Source organism: Pygoscelis adeliae, unplaced genomic scaffold, assembly GCF_000699105.1.
Source record: "Pygoscelis adeliae isolate BGI_AS28 unplaced genomic scaffold, ASM69910v1 Scaffold300, whole genome shotgun sequence".
Classification (NCBI taxonomy): domain Eukaryota; kingdom Metazoa; phylum Chordata; class Aves; order Sphenisciformes; family Spheniscidae; genus Pygoscelis; species Pygoscelis adeliae.
The window spans coordinates 2,717,312-2,744,796 of record NW_008824004.1 but is presented as its reverse complement, the minus strand read 5'-3'; the positions used below and the strand labels follow the sequence as shown (position 1 = coordinate 2,744,796).

The window sequence follows — 27,485 nt, the reverse complement described above, 5'->3', positions numbered from 1 at the left end:
TTGTTTTGAAGCAACACCAGTGACCTAACATGCAAGAGAAGCCATGAAATGGTGCTGCAGTGCAACTTTTCCAAGGCAAAGGCCACTTGGGAAATGCAGAGTGAGCTGATGTTGAAATCAGGATAACACATGGATGAGCAAAGTCTGCCACCCTCGCTGGATGAGTTTATGCATGCAGTGTGAGGTTAAACGTCTGGTAAGGAAGAACACTAAATAGCTATCTATCAGTCTTAAACCTAAAGTTATGCTATTGAACTAAAATGAGCTCTAAGTCTTACTCCCAAATAGAAGAAAAAAAGAAAGTCTACGTCAAGGAAACATATGAGAGGAGGAATTCTTTAATAAAAAAGTAAAATTCAACTATTTTACAGATTTACTATATCTGGATCTGATAATAGTGCTTACCCTCAGATTAAACGGAAGTTGGTCCTTATAAATCAGTACAGGTATGCATGGCTGAAATTACCATTGGGACTCTAGTGTCAGGAGAAATCCAAATTCTGCCTGGACATATGATTTCCCATGCTTTCTAGCAATATTATTCCTGTCTATTCTCTAGCAAAGAAAGACCTAACCATTTGAGAGCAAAGACATGCCCACAAAACAAGAGAGTGCCTTCACATTTCCCAGCATCCAGTACAAATGATCGAGTCTGATTTGGTAATATATCCAATTCAAGGTTGTTTGAATGGCCACACCACGGCAAAGGGGGTCACAGCATGGGAGAATGATTAACTTAACCCACCTGCCTTGTTTGTTTGATGCTGCCTCACTCCAGTGTGAGTCAATAAAACTTTGTGCACGGACACACACAACTTCCAGCACCTGCCAGCTGGGCCAAAATGGGGATTAGCAAAGCCGCCTTTCTCTTTCTTTTCTTGCTCAGCTCAGGTAAGAGTCCTTTTCCTTCCGCTTGCCTAGGTGAGATGGGGGCCAAACGCCTGCAAGCTCCATTTGGTGAAGGTAGGTCCCCAAATCTCTGTGTCACCACTTACCTAGACAACAATGGATTTGGGGCTTGCTGGCCAGCGAGAGTTGCTGTTGAACAAAGCAAGAGCTGTGGTTGCTCCAGTGTCGTGTTCGTTAGAGACGCCAGAAGATCAACAGCCTCGATGTCTGTGTGGGGAACAAATGGCTCCCTGCAAACACGCCTCATGGCCAGAAATGGGGGCACCCTTGGAAAGCAGCCTGTCAAAAGCTTGCTACAAAGACGTTGCTGTCTCTGGTTTCAGCAGCCTTTTATCCTAGGGTTGTTTCTTTCCTCTGTTATTGCCAAGTACTCTGATCCTTATTTTGATTGTTTTAAAATATGTAAATGCATTGTGAAAAACAAAATCACAAAGAAACAGAAAAGTTGTTCTACACACTAGAGTTTCGGTCTTTTTCATAGCCACGATCTTAACAGGAGTTTTTTCATTCCATGTGGTAGGGAGGCCAAGATCTGGTCAGCATTAGTTTCTGCAGTATTTTTGGTGCTGCAAGACTATTTTTGTGGAAGATAGTACAAAATAATTTGTAACACACAAGAACTGAGTAAGGATCTTTACATTTATCTTTTTGGGTTTAGTAGATTGTAACTCTTCAGAAATTTCGAATAAATATTCTCTGTCCTGAAAACTTTAAACTTCAATGAACTGTGGTATTCAGATGGCACATCTTCTTTCAGGCCTTCTGTGTAACTACACAGCCTGTTGTGATTGCAGTTAAAAATGTGGTTATGAGTGTGCTAACACATATAAAAAACCCCAATAAAATACACAAGGATTTTACATATGTAGTTTTAAAATATAAAAAAGGTAACAGTTAGAAAAATGTATGGGTAGATTTTAGCTAGAAATATTAGAGACATGCCCCAGCATAAAAAATTCTAGGTATTATTTAATGTTAAGAATGATCATCTTAATTTAAATTGTAGTTTCTAAGCTTTGTTTTTGCAGAAGAACAGCCTCATTCAAATCAAACACACTTCTTAAATAAGTAAGAATTTTATACGGAGGAGGAAGAGATAAGATTTGGGCTTTTGTCTGCAATACTACGCTTTTGTTTGCAAATCCTTTATCAAATGATGGTAAATATTTGCATTTCTGAATAAGGCGGTAATACATTTTTCTAACACTGAAAAATTTCATAGACAGAGGAAAAATGGTAGCAAGAAAATTTACTACATTTTTATTCAGCTTGCATATATTTTCATTTTTTTCTTGAAGTATTATGCCCTGCCTTGTAATTATAACAGAAAAGGGGAAAAAATATTTTTATTACTTAAATAAATTATAAATAAATTAATATGACCCTGACGATATTTTAAAAATCAAATGCTGTAATTATAATTACAATATTATTGCAAAGTGTCAAAACAGAACAGAATTAAGGTTGCATGGAGGCTTTACCATAATAGGAATTCTTTACTTGTATTTCTTGTCCTTGTGGAGAGCATTGCAGCGTCCCTATGATATTGTTTTAACCTAGTTTAATGTTTTCTCTCAAAACTCGTTTCTTCTTAATGTCTTTTTTTTTATAAATAACTAGTGGAATCAGCGGTTCCTGTGCCTGTCACATGAAATTTTATCGTATCCTTTTTCACTTTATCTTTTTTTTTTTTAGTAGCTATCCTTTTCTTTCATGCATACTGTTAAACTGTCAACCCTTAGGGCCAAACTCTTCCCTGGTCTACATGCAGAAAAAAACCTCCAGTAACTTCTCTGGGTTTGCAATGGTATGAGAGGAAGCATAATTTGGCTTTTGTGCCTATTTTATCAGTTCCGTCTTGTAGGTGCAATATGATCTTAAAGAAAATACTCAACTGCAGGCTGAGCTAGCACTCAGACGAAGGAATTTAACTGTAGCAGGAGGCATATGAGCCTGCTTCACACTACAAAAGAGTGTTACTCAGGAAAGGGAGGAGTAGTTACTGTCCTCAGCCTGAAAGACATTTCATTGAACATCCCTGAGGAGCCCCCCAGGCACAGGCTGTGGGTCTGAGCGGGACGAGGCTACCTTCTGTCCCTCCTGCTGGCATTGGGCTACGTCCGAGAAAGAGAAGGGTCAGAAAAAGATGAATGAAGAAGTCCCTCTCTTCATCACGGCTGTCATGCATGAGGGGGAAGCCAGGGTCTGGTTCATACCCTGTATGCCTTTTATTCAGCAATTGTGTAAAGCAAGGCACAAAAACAGGGCACAGAGCAGGACTGAGATGTGTTGCAAAGACCATGGGCCAGCTGTCCAGAGTTGAAACCATGCAGAACAGGTAACTCCCAGAGTCAAACGTTTGTCAGTACAGTCATATGCTCATCTGATAAAGGAACTGTAAAAATCACAGGACTCATGCAACTCTCTGACCCTGCAGCTGGAAGTCATGAAAGTCACAGTTTTGTGAACTATAGCTAAGCATTCAGAGGTTGCATAGCTGTAACAGAAAAAGAAAATACTAAATGGCAAAGTCCCTTACAAGAAGGATTGTACTTGAACATTTTTGGAGTTTACCTCTAGACAGAGCTTTACAGAAACATGTAGCATCCTATACATTTCACATGCAGCTGTAGCTCAGAGGTTGTTAGGTGAATTTATTTACCACTTTCATGTCTTGTGTTAATTCACTGCAATGGAGGGCAACATCTGCTACCTTGATTATTAAGTAAGTTCAATACAGAGTTATTACAAAAATGATAAACTGAACATGAGCACAGTGATAACCCCAGTGACTGAGGCTAGCTTGTTTCTTGCAAGAGCAAGAGCATTTGAAAAGAGGCAGCTATGGGGTGACTGATAAAACTGAAGTTGTTCCACATGGGTAGGTACCAGCAATGGACAATCATTGTTTCACATCCTTCTCGAGTCCCATTTCTCCACTTTCTCCAAAGTATGGGTGACCAATATTTTCTTTCTGAAACACCTCACCTTTTTTCGCTCCTTGGGTCGTCTTCTCTGTTCCCATCGCTCTATACCCTAGGTTTGTGTTACTTGTTATGACTTTCAGAATGATACAAAGCACTGTTCAAGCCACTTCTCTGTCCTGCTTTACATGGGGTTTTCAGTGACGCTGCCCTTTACCATACTAGGAAGGCAAGATTTACCCATATTTTGTCACCATTAACCCAATTATTCCAGCAATTAAAATATGATGTTACTCAACTAGGTGACAAAGAATTTAACATGAAAGTCTGAAATAAATCATAACAGCATTCACATTTTTACCTCTTTCTCTCTTTTTCCTTTTAGTGCAAGGAAACATACTAGACAGCTATGTGAGAACAGAGGGAGCTTGGCTGCTCAACCCAAAGAAGCAGATTTATAGGACAAATAGTAAAGAAGAATGTGCAGAGCAATGTGAAACTGAAAATAAATTTACTTGCAGGTAATTTCCACTGGTTCCCATATATATCTTTCATTGCAGATGATGGAGCAGTCTGCCTTATTTATCAGCAGTCTGAACTTTTGAGGGATTTCTTAGGAGTATGTGTGTCTGAGCTTGGCTGGAAAAACAGATGTATCGAAACAGAATGCCTGGGACATATGGATGAAGACAGCAGAAATAGAGAAATTAAGAAAATTATGTTGAATTTTTATTGGAAAACATTATGATACCTTGGTGCACAGCTTGGCACACTGAAAACCAACTTGACATGGTTTTAACAAGACTCTTGCACTCCTTTTGCACTAAAGAGTCATAATTAATTGCTTGGAAATTTAGGACAGCAATAATGGCATTGCTTATGTTCATTGCATTACCTATTATCTTGCAGATACATCCATTATTCTGAATTTTACTAGAATGTGGACTTAGGCAACTTCTATTTACTTTAAGAAAGAGATGGCCATCTAAACCCTAACGATCCTAAACCCTGCTTCCAGCCGAGCCCTCTCTCTGCACTTGCATTTAACCAGGCCCAAGGGGCTAGAAAGCATGAAGGATGTTGGCCAGTCTGTACCACCAGCCTTTGCTCAGGCTCCTGCCTCAGGGGAGCCTATTGCTTTGAGCCTATGGCTTCTGAGCCTCCTGTGCCAAAGCCTCAGAACCCATTGAGCTTCAGCAGTACAGCAGGCAACTGGAGTAATGAGGAGAGATATCTGTTACTGCGGTGGGAGGCTGTCCTCACATATGAGGCAGGGAGGTTTTATCTTCTACTCTTCATGAGTTCTTGATCTACCACTTCTGCAGCACACCTTTTTGAACTCAGCAGGCTGCCTGTCTGCAGGGCTGTTTCCAGCACTTGGTTCTCCATCAGGCTTTCATTCAAGGCAGGGATACCCTGTTGCTGACTTTTTAAATGTGTTTTATAACTTTGTGTTTTAAATCAAAAGGGAAAATGTGACTTATTTTGAAGAGGTGTAACCCTGAGGGATGGCAGGGGTTTGCTGGCTGAATGTGTGAAGTACCACCTGTTCCCCTTGATCCTGCTCCCCTCTCTGAAAACCACACAGAGATGGCAGAGCTTCAGCAGTACTTGTCTCAGGAGGGCAGGGAGGAAGGTGGAGAGGGCAGGTCTGTATATTCAGATTATATATTTACAGTTTGCAGAGGATTATCGTTCTCTTTTGAGGCATATTCAGACACAGTATCATTCCTTAGCCTCTGCCTCAGGTCTGAGCCTACCATCACCTGACACTGGAATAACGTCAGGGCTGTTTTGCCCTTGCCTCCTTAATCAATTATGTGAGATCTATTACAATCGGTAAACAACAGATGCTATCTGTCAGGGAAGGATCTTGGGGAAGAAAGGTCACTGTTAGGCAGAACTTTAAGACCAAGCCAGCGCTGCAGCACCATCACATCAGTGCTTCAGACCAATGAGTTCACATCAGTACTTCAGACTTGTTATCCCACCTTAGCAGTGTGTTGGACCATGCTCATTCACTACATCCCTACTTGTAAATTTAACATTACTGAGAGCTGGGTTTGGACTGGGGGGAACAGTCCCCAGTGTATTTTTGACCCAGGGCAACCAGCACTCCCCAGACAATGCACAGACGCCGTTCCCAGCAATGAGTCCAGATGTTATCCCTCTCCTTTGGGGAGAGGCTGTGCGAATTTACAAGTACAGGCACACCGGGATCATGCCAGCTGGTATTAGGGCTACAGAACGGCTTTTGTCAGTATTTACATTCCTGGTATAAACCTACCCACTGAATGCCATGTTGTTATTGCTCTTTTTCTGGTTCAGAAAAGCTAGCTGTAGAAATTACTTAGCCTGTCAGGAATTTTCCTTAGATACTATTGTACAGGTTACACTACCCGCTCCAGTTTTGCAGACTTATAGACTAGGTACTTGCTGAAAAGACAAATGACTGTGTTTTCCAAAGTGCTTATATTGCTTCACTTACGATGACTCAGAACAGTTATCACAAGATAATTTAAGGTCCTGGCTTGTTGTGTTTTACCTGTTCCTTGGTAACTGATGAATACTGTAGAATGTTTCACTTCTTGACTGACCACTAATTTTTTTGAAATAAGGTCAAGGTCCCTTGCACATATATCCTCTTCAGCATGTTCTCTGGAGTCTCTGGAACATTATAAACCTTCTTTTTTATCCCTTGTCATAATTTGTTCATGTAGCTCCCTTTCAACCTAAGTTTGGTATGAAGACTTAGGAGTCAAAGTCACCACTGAAAATGGGAGCTGCGATACTCAGTGATTTGTGAAACATTACTCAATCTTAAATATTGCTGAAGTGCAGTGCTTGCTAAAATTATAACTGACTACTAGAAAAGGTGCTTAGGAAAATAATGCACACATTCAGCTATTGTTTCTTACGTTACTCTCTCCTCTTAATTTCAACAGGGCCTTCTTATTCACCAGTAAAGACCAACAGTGTTTAACATTGGCTGAGAACACCAAAACAGCAGTAATATTCAGAAGAACAAATGCAGTTCTTTATGAAAAAAGAAGTATGTCTATGTCTTTTTTATATTATTTCACTGAGCTATGCTTTCCAGTGGGACTCATGTAACCCTATTGTAAATGGGGGCTAAGCCTTCACCGGGTCAGACGAAGTGGGTAGCTCAGCCTTTACCTAACACCTGGTTTTTGCCACATTGCTTATATAGCAGCAGTACCATTTTTTTCCCCAGATTAGTGCTCCAGCATCATCTTTCCCGCTCCCTAAATCCTAGGTTCCACAAGGCAGAAAAGAGCACTGTTGCTCAGGGAACACAGAAGGCGCTGGGAGTAATGGAGGTGCTTAAGGGTCCCTTCTCTCCTCTCTTTTTAAACCAGCCAATAACCTATGGCTGCATCTTCTCTGTCTCTGCTGAGAGTACTAGGAATTGCTACTTGTGCTGTCAATGGTCTCTGAGACAGACCTTTGCCCACTAGAAAACTGGTGGAAACTACCAAATAATTTCATTTGTATCACTAAAGAAAATTCATAGTTTACTTGGGTGGGACTCAAATCAACTTTCTTTTAGTTGCACAAGTGTCAGAAGTATGAGAGTATTAACTACGCTTCAGATAAAAACGAACTATTTTTATAGTATTTGTATATCGTTATATGATGTTTGTACTCTTCAATTAATGAATTCGGTGAAACTTTTACCCTAATCTATATATTTATGATATAATTGATTGACATGGTGAATTTTTGTATTCTCCTTTTGTACACGTTTTATTTCTGATCAGTTTTGTCATAGATGAGGATTATGTGACTTAAATGTATTTGATCTATTCTTTCTGAAAATAGGAAGTCTGTCTTTAAGAAATGGCAACTATCCAATTTTTTTATCATCTCTTTTAAAAATCTATCACCTTATGCCAGATGCAGACAAATGATTGGGTTTTAAGACTATTTTTGAATTACATAATCAAGCACTGAGCTCTTTCTATATACAGGGAAGAAGGAATGTATTTTATTTTTACTGTAACATAAGTTCCGTTGTGTTGTTCTCTGACTTTAGTAATACACAAGGGAGAAAAAAATCTCCTTTCTGATCATTCAGACATGTAAGATAAAGTGGTAAATTTTGAATAGAATTACTACTGTTCTCTGTTAAATGACTTCGTGAACATTGCCTTTCACCATTTGCTGATTTGTAACTTTTTAAAAAACATAAATGCGTTTGAGAATACTCAGAAATTGGAAGCTCTAGCATCTACCAAGAAGTTGGTCTCCTTCAACAAAGAAAGGTGCATGAAGAGGAAAAATGAACCAGGTTCTCAGCTGCTGCAAATCATGCAGTGGTTTCAATAGGCCAGTTTCTAACCAAAAGTCAAGAATCACAATAACTAGACTGTAAATGTCAATGACCTCCAGAAAACTGCATCCTTACTCCTCTGTTGACCTGCAAAGACTTGTAGGATAAGATAATGCTACGTGTATAGCACCTGCAAGAAGATTTTATGTAATTGTTCAATAGCTTTAGCTGGATTGCAGCTGAGCATCCAAATGAGATTCAGACATTGTGGATATAAGGAAAACAATTTTTCACGGGGAGGGTGGGTAAGCACTAGACCACATTTCCCAGGGAGGCTGCGGAGCCTTCACCCTTGCAGATATTGACTGGACAAAGCACTGAGTGGCCTCATCCAGCTCAGAAGCTGTCCATGCTTTTTAGGGGGATTTGGACCAAAGACAACTGAGAGCCCTTTTCAGGCTGATATTTTCTGAAGCCTACAGCCAGCTGCCTTTTTTTGTATATACAACTGATAGGCAATTTAATGTATTGTACATAAGATATTTTTATTATATCCAGAAGCTGGTGCGAATTTCCCTGAATCATGATTAAGCAATGCTAAGAAATCTTCTGCAGTTCCTATTGTAGAAGGAAAACTGAATGGATCAATTGGCAAGTAATAAATTTTAAAGACTGAACAAATAACTTGCATGTAAATAATCCATACTGATTTTGCTTCAGTACTGTGATCAGGAGCTAGACTGTGATTCTTATTTATTTTTGAGACATGCCTTGGATTTGCTGAGGTTAGAACCTAGATGAGAGCCCTGCAATATTCAGTGATGACTTGCTATGGCATTCTTTTAAGCCTTTTGAGATCACAGACATGGAGTTTAGTTTCTTGAAAACCAGAACCCCAGCAGTAAATGTGTGAAAAACTGTAGTTTTACATAACCGAAATGTCCAAAAATTGCACATCTACCTACAGAAAACAAAAGATGGACCTAGGTATCGTGAACATGAAAAACGCAGCCTATTGTGTACGGGTCAGATGGTTTCCTTTTGCTCATCTCTTCATTTGCAAAGGGTCTCAAATAATTATGTGTCCATTCTAATGATAATGTCAATGTAATCTATTGTTATAGAAGAGACGGGAAAATGTAGCTTTTATCCAGGCAGATCACATCACTGTCTCCAGCAGCTGCTGCTGTCCTGATACTTCAAGGAAATTCCTTTCATATGCCCAGACACTTTTGCCATACTATTACTGAAAGCAAAGCTATTTTTTTCAGTTGAAGCAATTACTTGATGAAACCTCTTTACCATTGCATTCAAAGAAAAGGATGACAATAGATATAAAATTCACGGTTTTAAAAATTTTTTTTTCTATGGTATGTGCTATGAAAGAGAAAGTTAACCTTCTCCGACTTATAGAAAAAGTAATAAGTATTAAAGCTAGCATTTGGGAATTGTTATCCACATAGCTGTTTGTAAATAGTTAACCCAAGGGACATGGGCTGAGTTTGGGGATCAAAGTTAGTTATTTGTCATCAGACAGAAAAAAAACTAAAGGTTATATAAACGGTCAAAAGTTTATGCAAACAAAAAGAGTCAGCACTTGACTGATTCAATGTTCAGTTATTGAGGCTTTTAATGTTAATTTATTGCAAAATTGTTTGAGGAATCCAAATGGCTTCCAGCTAAGTTTCTAGAGTAAACTTGCCCATATATATACATTGAAATAAAGACATGCCTAAAAGTACATCTATAAATCCAATTCTAAACTACCTATCGGCCCACAGAAGAGCTGAACCTTATTTCAGATTCAAATATTAGTTCTTTTCACTTTTGACAAGACAGATCTGTGTAAAATGACATTATTTCTCCAGATTTATGTTAATCTTCTACTTGTATGTCAGCTTTGGTATAACTCTGATGCTGAGAAAAGCTGATGCAAAATTTGGACGCTACTTAAAGACATTGAGACAAACCAGGTCACAACTTAAAAGACAGATTGCTTCATTGCAGCTAGAAAGGAGGAACTGTCTGATGAAATATGCCCTGTGCACAGAGAAATGTTAAATGAGTTTCCTGCTTAGTTTTCCAAGCCAGAGGTCACGTTACCTGACAGTGACTATCCCTAAACTACAGATGTAGAAGCTCTGAGGGAACGTGCCAAGATCTGAGTTCCTTCAGCCGTGAACTTGGCAGAGCTGCCCCTTGCAAGCCTGCTCTCTCCTGGCAGTGACCAGCTCTTTGCTGGGAAAGGTGACTGTTCAGTCCTCCCAGGAAAATCTTAAAGGCTGCAATGGGGTTATGGTAGCTCCTTCCTCCTGCGAAAAAAAATGACAACATTGAGCTTTCCGTTCTCATTTAATTTAATGATTAAAAATTTAAAATAATTTAATGTTTTCAAGGCTACCAATACAAACCCTAGGCTTATTCAGCGTTAAAATTCCCCTTGACTTATACAAAGACAGGATTTCATTGCTAATTCTTTCACTCTTTCTTTTTCTTTTTTTCATGAAGGTACTATGAAGTTCCAAAATCTAAGAGTACAAAAGCATATATAATAGGCACCTTCAACCAATAATCCATTTTATCTTGTAGAACAGAGAGTCATTGCTTTAACATATCATGAATTAATTAAATCTCACTCATGACATGGTGAACTTTAATAAAACAATGTCATCCGCATTTATATGAACTTTAAAAAAAGTGCTTATTTAGACTGGTAAAATGCTATGTGTATGCATCTGTGATTCTGTCCTGTTATCTTCTTCAGCTGAATTCAGGTGGCTCTCTTTTAAGGTTTCATTTTAATTACTGTGCATAACTATAATAACACCATAGGAGGCAATGAAAAGAGAATGTGTTTCTATTTTGTTATAGTGCATATTTAAATGTTAAAAGCATATTTTATTATTTAAATCTACTATAGTATGTTCTCAAAAGAACCAGGTTGTGTTACACTTATTTCTCTGGAATTCTGGTTTGGAAGTTTTTGGCTTTCACATAAATTTTTCGATGCTAATTAATTCAACTTAGACATCAGATAATTAGTAGGTTTTTACAACGTGAGCTGTCTATTTTTGATGGAATAAGAAAGTAAAAATATGACCAAATGTATTTAAATGTATTAGCATGAAAATGGATTTTGTATATGCTAAAATCCAATGAACATGTCATGATACTGATTAATTAAGCACATACCATTTCAGTTTATCTTCTAGAATGCAAGAAGGGAAAAGGGATGGATTACAGAGGAACAGAAGCCAAAACTCAGAAAGGTGTGCCATGCCAGAAGTGGGCTGATAATGCCCCCCATAAACCAAAGTAAGGCATTTTTGTATATGTTTATATGTTTTTCTGAAATTTTGCTAAGCCATTTATATGTGCTAAGTTGTCTTACAAGCAATTTGTTTCGTGTTCAAAGTCTTCTTATAAAATATTTTTCTATACTTATCTAGACTAAGATAATTCTCTAATCTGAGTTGTAAATCAAAGACCTGCAATTAGGGCTACATGATCAATAGGGACATTGTCAGTCTTGGCAGTTGTGTTTAAATTTCGACATCCTTACATGAGCAAAACACTCGACAGGGAAGCACCTGGTTCTGCTGAAATAAGGATTTTCCATTAAACTCACCAGGGCAAGAACTTCTCTTGGCTAAAGGTATCACATGTGGCAGATGAGACAGAGGTACATCATTTTATCAGTGAATCCATAGACAATTAACAGGGCAGTATTTCTTGTATTTAATGAAAAACACCCAACTGGGTTTATTTGGTAACCTCCTATTGAGATGGCATAGCATTCAGGTTACAGACAACTCTCCCATTTCAGCAAATATCTTCTCATTGCATCTCCCAGGGAACATGTCCCAGAGGAGACTTTTCTCTACACACTGAAAAGTGCCTCGGCTGAGCAAAAATTACTGGAAACTGAACAGCTGGAGTAAATGCAAGTATTAAAGACATGACTGGCCTGAAAGGCACCATATTTCCTGAAGCCTGTAGCTATGGCACTTCTAACTCTTCAGCAATGGCACACAGTAGCAATTAGGAGACTTCTAACGAACGACATCTACAAAATGGTCCTCAGATAAAGATTTCATTTTTAGAGTTCTCAGCTGAACAATTGGGACATTTTCCTTATTCTCTAATCCCATTTAAATTCTGTTCCAGCTACACACCTGAAAAATACCCTAATGCGGGACTGGAGGAAAACTACTGCAGAAATCCCGATAATGATGGAAAGGGACCCTGGTGTTACACAACAGATCCTGCTACCAGATTTGATTACTGTAACATCCCAGAGTGTGAAGGTCAGGATACATATACAGATTTCTTTCCCTTTTTGGAAGATGTGTTCAAGAATGTGAAGTTATTCAAATATTTTTATTTTTAATTGAGTATTCCAAACTTGAGTTTAGTTCAACCTGAAACTTTCCAAAGACTTTTTCAACACCAACAAGGAAGATATCAAAAGACCCCCAAAACAGCTGTAAAAAGTCTTGTTTTTTTCCCTAGATAAAAAAATGGCTTATGAGTGTATTCACATATCATAATCCTAGAATTGAACCAAATGACAGTTGCTAGTGCAAAAGTCAATAAAACGTGACAGCAGCAAGGCACAGATTTTCAATTATAGCTTAGTAGTTTTAATTTAACTCTTTTAAAAACTGTGTTCTATAAAGTTGGGGGTTTCTTAAATGGAATGCTATAAATGTAATCAACTAGTTGAAGTCATCTTACCAAGAAAATTAAGCTTGTACTTTGCCAAAAAAAGACTGTCCTTCAGCCTTGTGCTCTGATCAGGCTCTTGAGCTTCACGTGACATGAGTGTGAGTGTTTATGGACCAGTTCCTCAGGGACTTTCTGTCTCTCTTGTCCTCATTCTGCCTTGTTCCTACAGTAGAGTGCATGCACTGCAGTGGAGAAAACTACCATGGAGTAGTTGCGACAACGGTGTCTGGGCTTGAGTGCCAGCGCTGGGACTCTCAGGAACCTCACTCTCATGGATACCTCCCGGAAAAGTGAGTCAGACTCTGTGATGGGTGGTTTATTATCAAGGGTGGCCTGAAGATGACCCTATCCCAGACAGGATAATTGTTACAGCCATTAGTGACATTTTTTAAAAAATATTTTTCCTGTCCAGTTTTCCAGAGAAGGATCTGAAGATGAATTATTGCCGTAATCCCGATGGTGAACCTCAGCCCTGGTGTTTCACTACCAGCCCGACTAAACGCTGGGAATATTGCAGCATTCCTCGTTGCAGTGAGTCTGATTTCTAGACTTCTAGACACAAAGACATCTAGACAGCTTCCATTCAGGGTGGTGCAAGGAGCTAGAACAAATAGAAGAGGCCCCAAAGATAAAAGAAAGAATAAAAGACTGCTGACTTTTATCTCAAAGAAAAAAATAAATAACCTTGAAATGAACCTCTGATAGCTCTTTTGAGGCTAGACTTTTCTGTCATAGGCATTTCTAATGGTTTTGCCTAGAGCACGTCTCCCTTCCTTGATGTGTTTTTCCATCACCAGGCATTTCAGTGGTTCTGCTGTTTCTTCTGATGTTCCTCTTCTGATGTCAAACTGTTTCACTCTTCCTGAAAATCTTTTGGCTTTTGTTTTGCTCTTCCAATTCAATTCTCCACCTTTTCAAATTCCTTTTCCCCTAAAGGCCTCTTTGCCATGATACTTTTCCTTGGGGCTTCTCAGCAGACCTCATCCTTGCTGTCTCTAACTCTCACCAGTTAGAGTACATCTCTTTTATATCTGCATCTATACCTGTACCTATCACTGATGGGCCTGCCACTTTCACCCCAGTTTTCTTCACAGTATTACCAATTGCTCACTTTCCAGTTTTGTTCTGATGGGGCTGCTAGTGCTTGGTTGCGTTGTATCCTGGCTGCTGTAAAGAGGCAGATGCAAATGCCCTTCTGACAGTCTGCTTGTGAAGATGTTAAAATGGAAGAAATAAAAGTTAAGACATTTCCGGATCTTTTCTCTACCTTTTGGACTTTCCAAATATTTTTGTCTTTAAAACTTACCTGCAAAGAAAGCTAAAAAGCCTGCTTAATTATAAGGCTCAAAGTGGTTTTCATTTTGGTTTTGTTTCTTAATATGTCTAGAAGGCACTGCTAAATTTCAGTTCCTTTTTCTGCAATAGCAACACCCCCACCAGTTCCTGCACCAGGGCGTCAGTGTCTATCAGGAAGAGGAGAAGACTATCAAGGCACAATATCTGTTACTGAATCGGGAAATACCTGTCAGCACTGGAGTTCTCAATCTCCTCACAGACATGCTCGCACTCCTGAAAACTATCCCTGCAAGTAAGTGAAACCTCTCCATTATTCAGTGTCCATGAGAAGTACCACACAGAATTACTTCGTTTTTCTTCAACCATGTAGCAAAGCTCTTTGGTTACACCAGCATTCATCACCTGCTGGATCCATCTTTTCAAATTTTTTGCACATTTATTTTTATTCACTTCTTGGATACTAGTGTCTCCTCTTCTGACTTTCAAGCTCTGCTTGATTGACTTTTTCCCTCTTCAGTTCATCCTTTTACTGTATTGTTGCTCAGGTGAAGCAATGTGGAGTAAGAAAGTTGCAATTATGATATTTGCTTGGGGCTACATTCTTTCATCCTGTGTTTCTGCTGTGCTGCTCCTGGCCTCAAAGTGCTACATGAAATACAATCTCTTAGTTCATCCATCGATCTAGCAGATGTCTGGTTTAGCACAGCCAAAACACCAGTGCATTGCAATTATTCATCTAGTAAATGGCATCAGTAAATGATAGCAGAGTTACCCACCAGTAAATACAACAGTAAACTAGGCAGCAAGGTACATTCCCCTGTTGTTCATAACCTTTACTAGGTTTCCATGACACGCTTTTCTTAGCCAAGTGTTCTGTTTCAGGAGCCTAGAGGAAAACTACTGTAGAAATCCTGATGGTGAGAAGATGCCATGGTGTTACACCACCAACAGAACCGCCCGGTGGGAATATTGCACCATCCCCTCCTGTGATGGGACAGAGCCAGAGGCCCCTGGTAAGACCAACAGGAGACATCTGGAAGTGAAGGGTCATCGTCATCTATTTTGAAAAATCTTGGGTGACTCTGATCAGTTCTATTATTGCTGTCACTCTCAGTGTTGCTATGCATCAGTTGAACTCCTGAGCCTGGTGTGGAGCCCAGGCTGGTATGTTCAGCCTGGTGGATAAGTGCAGAAGGTTTTAAGTCACCTACTGACCCAGCTCAGGAATTATTGCAGTAACAGAGTTCTTTTCCTTTTGCCAAGTGGTGGTTCCCTCCACCTTTAAATTTTTAAATGTGCCATGGAAAAGTTAATTAGCTTTACATGCCAGCTGCTAAAAAACTGAATCCAAAGCAAAACCTAAGATAATTTAAGAGCACTGAACCAAGACTCCATAAAAAGCTATCAAAAGAAAATTCTCCTTACACAAGACAGGCTTGTTCTACTCATGCATCTGTGGCAAAGCCACAGACATTCCCCTACCGTGGAGAAGTTTTGATCCGTACGTGAACTATTTGGATCGTTAGCTGAAATAAATCCCCATGCATGACAGTAAATTTGATGTACAAGCACTTTAATCTAGCGTATCATGAAACTTTTACAAATATTTTTGGAAAGCTTCCTTTTGATCTACAGTCTGAGAAGGATTCTGTTACAGAGAGCGTGCTGTGGCGGTCAGTGAAATACTCTGGCGTGCTGTTTTCTGTTGGCTTTCTACGCTCATGTATAAATATCAAAGTATTATGATGCAAGGGACTGGTTTCTGTTATTCACTACAGCTGTTGATGTGCCTGAGCAGGCTCAAATTACTGAGGAGTGCTATCAAGGCAATGGTGTGACTTACCGTGGCACAGCTTCTTTCACTCTCACGGGAAAGAAATGTCAAGCCTGGAGCTCAATGTCACCACACCGACACAATAAAACGGCAGACCAGTTCCCAAATGCGTATGTGTATTTCCCTTTTCTGTGTTTCACTGGACAATGACCATTCATGAATTCGTTTTGATTTGCATGATCTTTACACAACAATGGTTTTAAAGCTGGGAAGGGAGTGTACTTGATAAAAATAATACCTTCCTTTTTTTCTTTTTTTAATGTGGAAACATTTTCTATTAACCTCATCTTGAAACAAACCACAGTTGTCACTATTATGCTTTAGACTAATTAACTGTGTGTTTCTACATTGCTTCTAAAGGAATTAAGAGTTATCATAAATTTTCCCTTATACTGAAGTGATATCTTTCTATACATGAGCTTATTCATGAGTTTAAGTCTTTGCTTCCTAGTCTGCAGTACATTAGAGCTTTGAGGAAGGGATGGGTTATTTTATTATTCCTAATATTTACTATGTATTTATTCCAAAATGCAAAAAAACTATTTCTTCTTAAAAGCTATTAATGTATTTGAAAAAGTAAAAAGAATTATGTCTTCAACATACACATGTGCATTTACTTATCTGGATTTGTAAACGGTATTCTACTATAAGCATTAATCAGTGAATAAGTATTTCATGTATTTGAATATTCTGCATATGTTTCTCGATTTCTTTATGCTGGAAAAAGGATTTCTGTCGCACACTGTACATGATAAATGATATATGCTAACTCCATAGCAGACCTGCTTTCTAAAATGTTCTTTCAAGTTCTCCTCAGAGCAGTAGCATGGATGGGAATATAATATGCTTACTTTTGTAGGGACCTGAAGCAGAATTATTGCAGAAACCCAGATGCTGATAGCCGCCCATGGTGCTACACCACTGACCCCAGTGTGAGATGGGAGTATTGCAACCTGAAGAGGTGTGATGGCCATGTACCAGTGACTTTACCAAAACCTCCTCAGACGACACTGGAACTAGATCCTGGTGAGAATACTTTCTGCTTCCCACAGAAATGCTCATAACCAGCAAGGTCTTTTTTACAGAAACGTCATCAAGAATTTAATGAGGATGAAATACAGGAAACTCTAGATAATTACAGCATTTAATATAATACTGTATCCACTCTCTTAATTTTCTGAACTTTCTTGTGGAATTTTATAGCAGGGTTTCTGTATTTGATTTTAGATTAATATCGTATCTTTTATCTACTACATCTGGCAATATTGGAAACACAAGGAAACAGATGGCTAGTAGTCTCCACACTACTGAGGGAGGGATACTATCAATGACAGCAAATAGAGAGGTGCTGGCATTTTGCTGGCAAGTGTTCCAGAAAAGTCTTTTCCTGTGCCATGCAATTCACATTTCCAGGGCTCCTTTTCTGACCAGAGGACAGCTGGATTTTTTAATTCATTTCAGATGCAACTTTGTTATGCAGTAGATGGTTAGAGTGCTGCAGCTTTCATTTTTTTAATATGACATGTTCTTCTGGTTAAAAGGCTAATAGTTTTAGCTGAACACGTATTACTGCTTTTTACCTACTGTAAAATGTGGCAGTGGACAAATAACAGTGTCCATAAGGAAAGACTTTATGAGTGCATGGTCTTTGTGGTCCTGACTTCTGGAGTCATGAGGGGTCAACTGAATCTAAGCTTCTTTGATTCATGACTTTAATGATCATGAAGAAAACATTTAAAATGCAAGGAAGTTAAAATGTGATTATTAGCCATCATTGACACTACGTTGTCCTTCTTTCCTTGTATACATATTATGTAGGATGTATTAGTCCTAGTAGTATTTCCTCAAATTTATTTCTGCTTCACCACCACCAAGTATGGACGTGGCCCAATAGCTCACAGCTAACAATCATTTCCTTTTCCTCTTTCTTCACAGACTGCATTAGTGGTAATGGTAAAGATTATCGTGGCAGAGTAGCAAAAACTGGAAGGGGAAGGACTTGTCAAGAGTGGAGTTCTCAGAGACCTCATAGCCATGACTATTTCACTCCCATGACTCATCCAGAAGCAGGCCTGGATAAAAATGTAAGCAGCTGTTCATTTAATACTTGCCGTCATTGAGCTTCGCCCATCTTCTTCATGGTCCCTCAGCAAGCATTTCATGCCAGGTCTTTGTAAATTAATTTCTTTTCCTCGGTTCAATCCAAGAACCTGATCATGCTAATTCTTGTTGACATGAGCAGTCTGTACTTCCATGGGACACTCAGATGCCCAGAAGCTCTGTGGAAGGCTTCTGCAGCACAGCCAAGGGGCTTCAGATGGGCATTTGCTTCTCCTCACTGCTGAGGACTAACTGGAGTTGGTCTGTGGGCAGCATTTCTACCTCCTCTGCCAGAAAGAGCACCTGGGGTCATAGGTTTCAGTAGTAACAGTGATGGGTGAGATGGCGAAGGATCCAATGTACAGTGCAAGTTCCTTGAGGTATAGAGCTGATGGATTGCAGCTCCCATCTGCTACTAATTCCCTCTCCAGCCCTCCAACTTCTGGCACAGCCCATCATACAAGGATATACATGCATCTGACCCATCCTGTAAGTCATTCTCCATCTCTAACCTCCATCTCCCTAGTCCTAACACATGTACTCATCACTAGTTCTCTAGACTTGTAACATCCCATATACAATACTTGCCTGGTTTGTGACAAGCTCTGTATGTGATATAAAGAGCTGGTTTGATGTTGCCAGCTTGAACTATTCTTTCTACAGGTACATGATTTTAGAGCTTGCTTTAGCCAATCCTCTGATGGCATCACATACCCTGTATTGAATTCCAGCTCAGATTGGGGAAACTCCCTCCGAAAAGCTGCCTGCCATAATTTTTTTGTTCTTGCATTTGGCAGGGACTCTCAGGGAAGGGAAGCAAACATTTTCTCCTTTTTCCTAAAACATGGGATACATTTCAGAGTAGGGAAGTAGAAAAGTATCTGGTAGCATGCAGTTGTATGAGGTGTCTGTGCTGAGCGGAGATCAGTTGGTATGGCCAGTAAGACCTACAGAGTGATTCAGCTAACCAGGCACCCCACGTCAGGGTGAACACTGCACCCCTGCCCCTGGGACTCATAGGCATCACCAAGTTGTGCAAGAGCAGCTTACAAAATGCCCACTTGCCCCGGAGTTGTGCAACCAGAGTGGGTGTGAAAAGACCCCAGGGCTGACCTTACTGCTCCTGCTAACTGCAGTGGAAGCAGGAGTAGGCAGTTTGGTGCTTTAGAAAACCGCATCCTAGGTCAAGATCTACTTTTTGAGAGCTCAGAGGTCCAGGCTTGCACTAGTGAAGCTTACTGGCTGAAGACACTTGATTTCCAGAGAAGTTTTATTATCAATTTTTATTATCTTCTTCTAAACTCACAGAGCAAATAGAAAAATTAAACAAATTTTGACAAAAGGAATTGGAAATCACTTATCGGTAAGGAAGTAGAAAAAATATTTCCCAAATTTAATTTGATTTTATTTTGAAACATGCATTGATAGGTTTTTTTGTCCCTTGGCTAATAGCTGTTGTCTTTATTCTTTGTTACAGTATTGCAGGAATCCTGATGGAGATGTGAATGGACCTTGGTGCTACACAACAGACCCAAGAAAAGCCTGGGAGTACTGTGACATTCCCAAGTGCCGTAATTATTCCTTTAAAGACTAGTGTCTCCCTTTCCTGTAACCTTTTATGACAACTGGAGGACATTTAGTGATTAATCTGAAAGACTGATCTAAGGCAGCGCAATAGCTTTAGATTGGAAATTAAGGCTGTGGGAAAGTGATGCTCAAAATTTGTGTCTGAAGTCTTAAGAATGGTGCTTATTACTTGGAAGCCCCAAACCCAGCACAAGATATACCTGAAGTCCACTGAAGTTCATGGGGGTTTTGCCATGTGTTTCAAAATAAGGCTGTTCCTGCAGAAATTTCCCCTGCTCCTGCCTAGTCACCTGGCATAACTGTGTGTGTGGCCAGGCTGAACAAGGGATGGTCTTATCCCAGCGAAATTTTTGCACCCCCTGCTCATGTGGGTCTGTTCTGTCCTGGATGTAAAACAGATTTTCCCTCCTCTGATATTGTACCTTATCAGATGTCTGGAAAGTGCACCTGGCCCTAAATATTTAATCAAATTCCCTTGTCTTTGTTACTAGTAATCAAGCCATTCAGTGCTCTGAATGAGGTGGTGCAACACCTCATTGTTGTTGGTGGTGTACAATGATAAAATTTTACAACATTTTGGTTTTAAGTCCTTTCACGTCCATCAACAACAAAAGCTCTGCCAGGAAGAGAGGTAGTTCCCACTCAAAAGAAGGGTGACTTTCTTGCTGCTCTGTCCTCTCAACTGTGAGCAGCAGAAAATGTGCTCTGATCAAAACCCCAAAATGGAGCAAACAAGAAAAAGAAAGATGTTCTATAACATGCACATACTGTAACTGTAAAAATACTACTGTATTGAAAGTGTTGGGCTGGCACTCTTAGGGGGAAAAATGGCATTTTCACATGGTTATTGTATTTATTTTGAAGATCCAATTTCTTTTTAATTTTTTTTTTTTATTCAGTTGTTCAGCTAAAAAACAGAGAAAACATGGCTTTTGCCTTTAATTTCATTAGTTAGTTCCTTTTGCTGACAACAAATTCTGAATTCTGTGTTGGTAAGAGTCAGTTTCCCATGGCTAAATAAGAACTACATAACATATTATTTAATAATTCAGAGATATCTGAAGTACCAAAAGATCCTGAGATAAGAGTGGACAAAATTTTGTTCTGCAGAGACAGTGATTGAATTTCATGTGCTGTACCACCAAGATTAATTTGAAAGCAACTGCCAGCACAGCTTTTGCATTGCTGGCATCTGTAAGAGTACATTTAAAGATGTTGGGGGAATTTATTTTTTCTTGCTCTCTGTTTCCTTCTCCTTCACCTTCCGTTTTTTTCTATCTGACTGTAGATCTATTCATGTGTAATTTGCTGACCACTGAGAAGTGTATGTGAAAAAAATTTGCCAGGCATTTTTAAGTGTTCCAGATGAAGGTAACCTAACAAAATATAGTTGTGCATATACCATGGTGCATGGTATATAATTGCCTGCAGAGAATCAAAAGCTGAAGTGATAAATGTAACCGGTTCCCCTTCTAGTTTTCTGAGTGCATAGTGAATGTATAGCAAATACGTTGAAGTTCCTTATAGTGCTTTTTTTTTTTTTCTCTGTAGCTCCTGCTCAGTATGAGTGTGGAAAACCCAAGTTCAGACCAAAGTTGTGTGCTCAAAGGATTGTTGCTGGGTGTATTTCGCATCCACACTCCTGGCCCTGGCAAATCAGTCTCCGGACAAGGTATGGCCGTGCCCCATTACATTACACAGCCTCTCATGGGATGCTACAGTATGTGGTTGCAACATTCTAAACTTGATTTTAATTTAAAAATAGCTCAAGGCTATACATTATGTGTGCTAGTCAGAGAAGGTCATTTAGACAGCCAAGAATGCTCTGTTTTGTGATAAATACCTATAGAATCAGTACAACCACTAATTTCAAAAACACTTTTAACTAAAGGCAGAATGAATTTAAATCTGTCACTATATCCTGTGGTAGAATCAGTATCCTATGAGTAGAAGCAACAGTTTGAAGTATGGCTAGTACAGATCTTGATCAGTCCTTCCATCTAAGCGTTTGATCCTACTGGCAAAGTTACTAGCAAAACTAGGAATTAAGGCCAGTTGCAGAGCTGTCTGACTGTGATCAGAGCTAGATAAAAGCCAGAATCTCTGAACAGGTATACATCACTGCACATAAGGTTTTCCAGTAATAGAAATACTGGTTAGGAACAAAGATCTAGGTGTTTTCATACAAGTCCTTATGAAAATGTCCACACAACACTACTGTCATTGTACGAAATATTGTTCAAGGAAAGTAAAATGTTTGATTCTTAATGCAAATGCAGAATAAGGTCTTTAGTTTGTAAAGGTGTACATGTTAGAAAGATTACCTGATGAACTGCAGTAGAATTAACTTCCCCACCTTAAACCAATGCCCTTTTCATGCCTTTCTGCTCTGTTACAGTTTTGGTGAGCATTTCTGTGGGGGAACTCTCATAGACCCACAGTGGGTTCTTACTGCCGCTCACTGCTTAGAGAGGTAAGTATGTTATAGCCTCCACCAGCATTTTTTTACACTAGATGATAGAAAATCAGAGGAGAAATAAAATGGGCCCAATAGCCAACGTGAGCTGTCTCTCGACTCAGCTTGCAAACACTTGAGAATTGAGCCAAGTCTATTCATCATTCATTAAAGCAGAGTTTTGACTGAAGAAACAAAGAGTGAGAGTGTTAACTTTTGCCAGCTTGATTTCACGTGCCAAAATAAGGGATTAAGAAATTAAGTTTACGCCAAAGCTGGCTTTATTTTTCTGGCTTTGACAGAACAAGGTGCCCAACAAGATCATAAGTGGTTTACATCCTGGGTGCATGTTCGTCAGCTCACCATGTGCAATCATTTCCAATAGGTCCTCACGGCCATCTGCATATAAAGTATACCTTGGAATACACAGAACAAGAGCATTAGAGGCATCAGCGCAAAAACGAGATGTTGAGAAATTGTTCAAGGAGCCACACAGGGTGGACATTGCTCTGATAAAACTGAGCAGGTACCCTTTCACCTGAAGCGTTCCTTCATTCTGATGGGACAAGTTTGGTTTGTCTGTATTTTAACTAAATAGTGGTTGCTGGTGTTGTGGAAATGTGTTTCTATACATGCTCTGTTCAATCAGCGATTTAAGACCCTCTCTTTCTTCCCTTTCTGCAGAAGCTCCAGTGGAAACCAAGGTGATTCAGCTGCAGGGCTTCAGAAAGGGAAAGGGCTGCTTTGGGAGGGGAGGAGGGCTAGGGGCAGTGACCCAGACTGGCAGTGTGCTGGGTGACAGCTGCTGGGAGGTGAGGCAGTGGCAGCAGAGTAGGAGGAGGTAATGCCTAGAGGAGCTTTCACTCTGTGTTTCTGCCTACATGCTTCTACCTTGATAAGGTAATGAGGATTGAAAGCTGCAATATTAGCATGACGTCACCCCATGCTTTTTCCATGCTGTGGTGGGGAGATTTCTTCTTCCAGCAGGTCTGTCCAGTGTGCGGGCAAACAGTATGCATGTGTGATGCAATACCCAGTATGGCCCTTCTTGCATCTGTTTCCATTCACCTGAAACTCTCGCCGAGGCACTGTGCAATCAAAAGGAGTATGTCCATACAGCTGCAAGCAGATGTGAACATATAGTGCTTGTGCTTTGATTTCCGTGGCTGCAATGCAGGTCCAAAACAGACGCAGGGTCAGCACAATTAATGTGGCTTCCTAATTGAGCCTAGTCTTAGCTGCACCCAAAGGCAAGTCAGAGTGACTTGGGCTCTGAATGTATATAAAATCTTTTTAGAAACCTGAAGGTGGTATTAAGGATAAATGTGCTAATGATTGTTCCTGTATGAGCCTTTTGTTTGTTTCTTTCAGCCCAGCAACCATCAATAATCATGTAATCCCAGTTTGTTTGCCAAAAGAAAATGCTGTGTTGGGAGGAAGGGAGGAGTGCTATGTGACGGGCTGGGGGGATACAAAAGGTGAGACAGCGTTAACACATCTGAAAGCTCTGTGTTTGGAGATTGGTATGCACTTGTATCCAAAGTGTATTTTCTCTGTGCCAAAAGCACCCCACACAAGCTTGCATGCATACCTATTTCATCAAAATTCATCAGGTACTGCCATTCTTTCCACTGTCTCCCTCTGATTTAGATTCTCCCTAATCACTCAGAGCCATGTAAACTGAACCCCCCTAAACCTCTTCTATCTCAGCCCACTCCGCTTTTCTCCAAAGTGGGCTTTTACGCAGTCAGTGGGAAAGTTTTTCTAGATTTAGGCTATTTCTTAATCACCTGAAGGTGGGTTTGCTCCTTCTTTTCAGTGATTTTACTCCCAACCAGCCTGGTTCAGGTCTCACTCAGATACAAACATACTTTCATTTTTAAAACCTCCCACTCTGCCTTGGTTGAGAAGAGCATCAGTACCTTCTCGCCTCCTTGCTTCTGCCCATCATGCCATTTTCAACTGTCTGTTTACTTCCTACCTCTTTTCTTCCACAGAGAAGAAAACTCAGATACAGAGAAATAAAATGGCTTGGGAATGACTCCCACAAATATCAGTGGGTACTGGATCCATATGGATGTACTGTGGGAGCAGGAAAGTCAGTCAGCGCAGTGTGGATTTTGATGGGTGGTAGAGGGTGATAAGTACCATGATACTGATAATGCTTACTGATTTTGGCATCACTTCATATTATGCATGGAAAGTATATGCATAGTGCATAAAGACTATGCTTATTTTACTGCTTATCCATACCTCAATGTTTTCATTTACCTTTGTCATTTATTGTGTTTTGTTTTTGGTTTTATTTGCAAAGGAACTGGTGGTGATGGCTACTTAAAGGAAACTGGTTTCCCTGTAATTGAGAATAAAATATGCAACCGCCCTGAATTTTTGAATGGTAGAGTCAAAAAACATGAGCTGTGTGCTGGGAATATTCATGGTGGCACAGATAGCTGCCAGGTAAGAAGGTCTGTGAGCATCAGAGTGGGTTGTAAGCACATTCAAATCAAATAGTGCTTTTCTTTCTGGGCTTTAGAGGCTCAGAATTAGCCTTGGGATATTGCCACACCAAGTAGCATACAGGCTGAGAAATGCTCTTCCCTTGCTCCCTTGTCTGCTGCTAGGAAGTGGGGCAGGTAATTTTTCAGGTAAGCCTGAACTACAGAACACATGGTAATACACGGCTGCCTGAGCCAGGTGTATGGAAGCCAGCTTAGAATGACTAACGGTCTGATTTTTTTTTTCCCAGACCACTTTGCTTGCCCCGGCTAGAGTAGTGCCAGTGTCCAACCTAGCTCAGTTAACAACCTGAGACATCTCAGTTAGCAGGCAAGGAGCAATGCAGTGGAGTCTGCCATGCAGCCATACCAACGGCCAAAGGAACTACTAATTTCCAAATATCAGTGCCAGTGCCTGTGAAAATCACACTGGGTGAGGCAAAATGCATGCTGGACTTCCCTTTTGCTGAAAAGGAAGAATATGGTTGGCAATAGCTCATCTTGCAAGTTTGGTATGAAGGCTTTCTCCAGAAGTCTAGGTTTTGAAATTGAGTTCTTCAGTTTCTTTAAATACATGGAAGGGCTTAGAAAAGCTTAACATACTGAATCAAGATGGAAACTTTCCTCCCTGAAAAGCTAGAGATGACTCTGTAAAGAAGTGTGAAAACAGCAGACTGCCTGTCCCAGCCGGCAGGTCAACACCATTGCCAACACAGCACAGATACCCGATGCACAAGCACTGTGACGGGCAAGCAGGCCATTGAGGGACGTGCACTCCTATCTTAAGATACATGGCTTGACTGCATGCATTCACTTGGTCTTGGATCATCTAGTAACAACAGGAAGCCGTGAAGACCTCAGGAAAGAGACTGAGGGAGGAAGCGCAGTTTAAGTTACTAAGGGCAATCAGATTCCTTCTCACCAAATCCCCTTACTTCAAAAATAAATGTAATACCTTACCTACAGGAAGAGATGACTGTACAAAAGTGTTCAACAACATGCACAGAGAACTCTTCTCTGGCTAGAGCTCCGTGTTTTCTTATAGCTTATGCAGCCCTCACACGTGAGAAGTACTTCAGTTTCTGTGCCTCCTGTGAGAAGGCCGCTCTTGCACATAGGGCTGTCTGTGAAGGAATCATCCTGTTCTTTCTCTGTTTAGGGGGACAGTGGAGGACCTCTAGTCTGTCTGGACCAAGATAAATTTGTCCATCATGGAGTAACCTCTTGGGGCCTTGGCTGTGCCCGACCCATGAAACCTGGTGTTTACGTTCGAGTTTCCAACTATATTCCTTGGATTAAGAGTATAATGGAAAACAACTGATCCTGAGTGTGGACTGCTCTCTCCTGGGAAGCTGTATGCACATTAGAAATACAATATTCCAAGTGCAATATTAAAGCTACAATCATTCATAAGAAAGCAAAATAAATATGATCATCCAATTTAAATTGCTATAAATTAACAGTTATTGCCAAGAAACCCAACTGACAGTGTTTTACCTTCTTTCTATATGTTCTATGGTTTGCTATGTTTGACAATAGACTTACCCACCTCTGAAATACGTGTCAAAAATCCCAACCTCAATTGTAAGTGGACATCTGCATTTCAATCTTATATTAGGCTCTACAATGACTTTTTCTTATAAGGTTGACTTTCCCAAGATGTTGTGCTTCCAACAAATGAAGAAAGGAGAATACTTCTCATTTTCTATGAGTCGTCTGAGCCTCTTACCAATTTGATGATACAAAGCAAAGAATAATCTCACTGTACATATCTTGTATGCATGTGAAGTTTCATTAGATATATCCGATAGCATTAAATACGTGGGATGGAAAAAAAAAGAAGCAAACACATTTGGTTTGTATTTTTGTATTTTTTATTGACAAGGAAATCTGTGTGTCAGCAAAAGTACAAATGTTGCATCAAAGATATAAAACAGTGAATAAAAAATAGCCTCACCCTAAAGTTAGTCCATAGTGAAGACAGAGAAATAACTGTCAATCATTGCAGCAAGTAATGACAGTGCATTTAAGGTATTATAAAATTTTGTTGTCCATAGCACCCATTTGTTTCACTATATAACTTTATCTCACTATATAACTGTTACATGTACATTTTTCTTCTCTAAAAGAAAATTATGTACACATGCCTATGGTTATAGGAAGTGAAAGCTTAGACCTTCAGAAATGCCTCCCAGGGAAAGCTTGGCTCACACTTCCCAAAGTTAAACACTTGCTAACTATGAACCCCAGCTCCCACCCTGCACCCCTTGCATATCAGCCAGGGAGCACCCCACAGGCGCCGGGGGACCCCCGGCTCTGCATGGCATCCTTCCTGCATCCCCAGGGTGTGCTGAGTGTACTCGAAGTAACACAGCTACTTCCTGGGCTGGGGTTTGTCTAGTCCACTTTCTGCAGTGCAGAGGTCCACTCCCAGGCATTGCAAGCTGCGCATCATTTAATTTAGATTGTCTTTTTATTTTTTGTATGCATGCACATACAAAAGGGATGGGTTGCATCCTAGGAGTTCTTTTTTTCTCCCATAGACTTAAAGGGAGATGAGAGCTATAAAACAGAGTTAGGTGGCAGGGTGATTTTTAAGGCTTCTACACCTGGAGTCTGATTCTGGGAGAAGCAATGATCTCAAGGCATTGCCTTCCTGAGCAGGAACAGCTCTGATAAAGCATTCCCCACCCACCTCTCTGGTTGGGGGGATTCACTGGGCTCAAATACCCTTCTGCATATTTTCTGTGTCTATTAATTTGGATCATTAAGTCAGCCAAGAAATCCGCACAGTACTTCCCTAACAACAGAAATTCTGTGTTGCAGCTTGGTCTTTGATTTGTAAAGCTCTTCAGATGTG

At 40.0% G+C, this 27,485-nt stretch overlaps 1 protein-coding gene across 1 annotated transcript; it reads left to right on the top strand.

Moving 5' to 3' along the window:
- Nucleotides 1-798: 798 nt before the first annotated feature.
- PLG (plasminogen) lies at nucleotides 799-26,364 on the top strand. The gene is made up of 19 exons (XM_009325563.1): nucleotides 799-891; nucleotides 4,219-4,354; nucleotides 6,779-6,885; nucleotides 11,328-11,442; nucleotides 12,295-12,434; nucleotides 13,025-13,145; nucleotides 13,268-13,386; nucleotides 14,281-14,443; nucleotides 15,034-15,164; nucleotides 15,930-16,095; nucleotides 16,845-17,011; nucleotides 17,921-18,069; nucleotides 19,563-19,656; nucleotides 21,224-21,344; nucleotides 22,071-22,145; nucleotides 22,513-22,653; nucleotides 23,499-23,605; nucleotides 24,442-24,587; nucleotides 25,785-26,364. Exons 1-19 carry the CDS (start codon nucleotides 843-845, stop codon nucleotides 25,944-25,946), a joined length of 2,409 nt encoding a protein of 802 aa, XP_009323838.1. The 5' UTR covers nucleotides 799-842; the 3' UTR covers nucleotides 25,947-26,364.
- The last annotated feature ends 1,121 nt before the right edge of the window (nucleotides 26,365-27,485 follow it).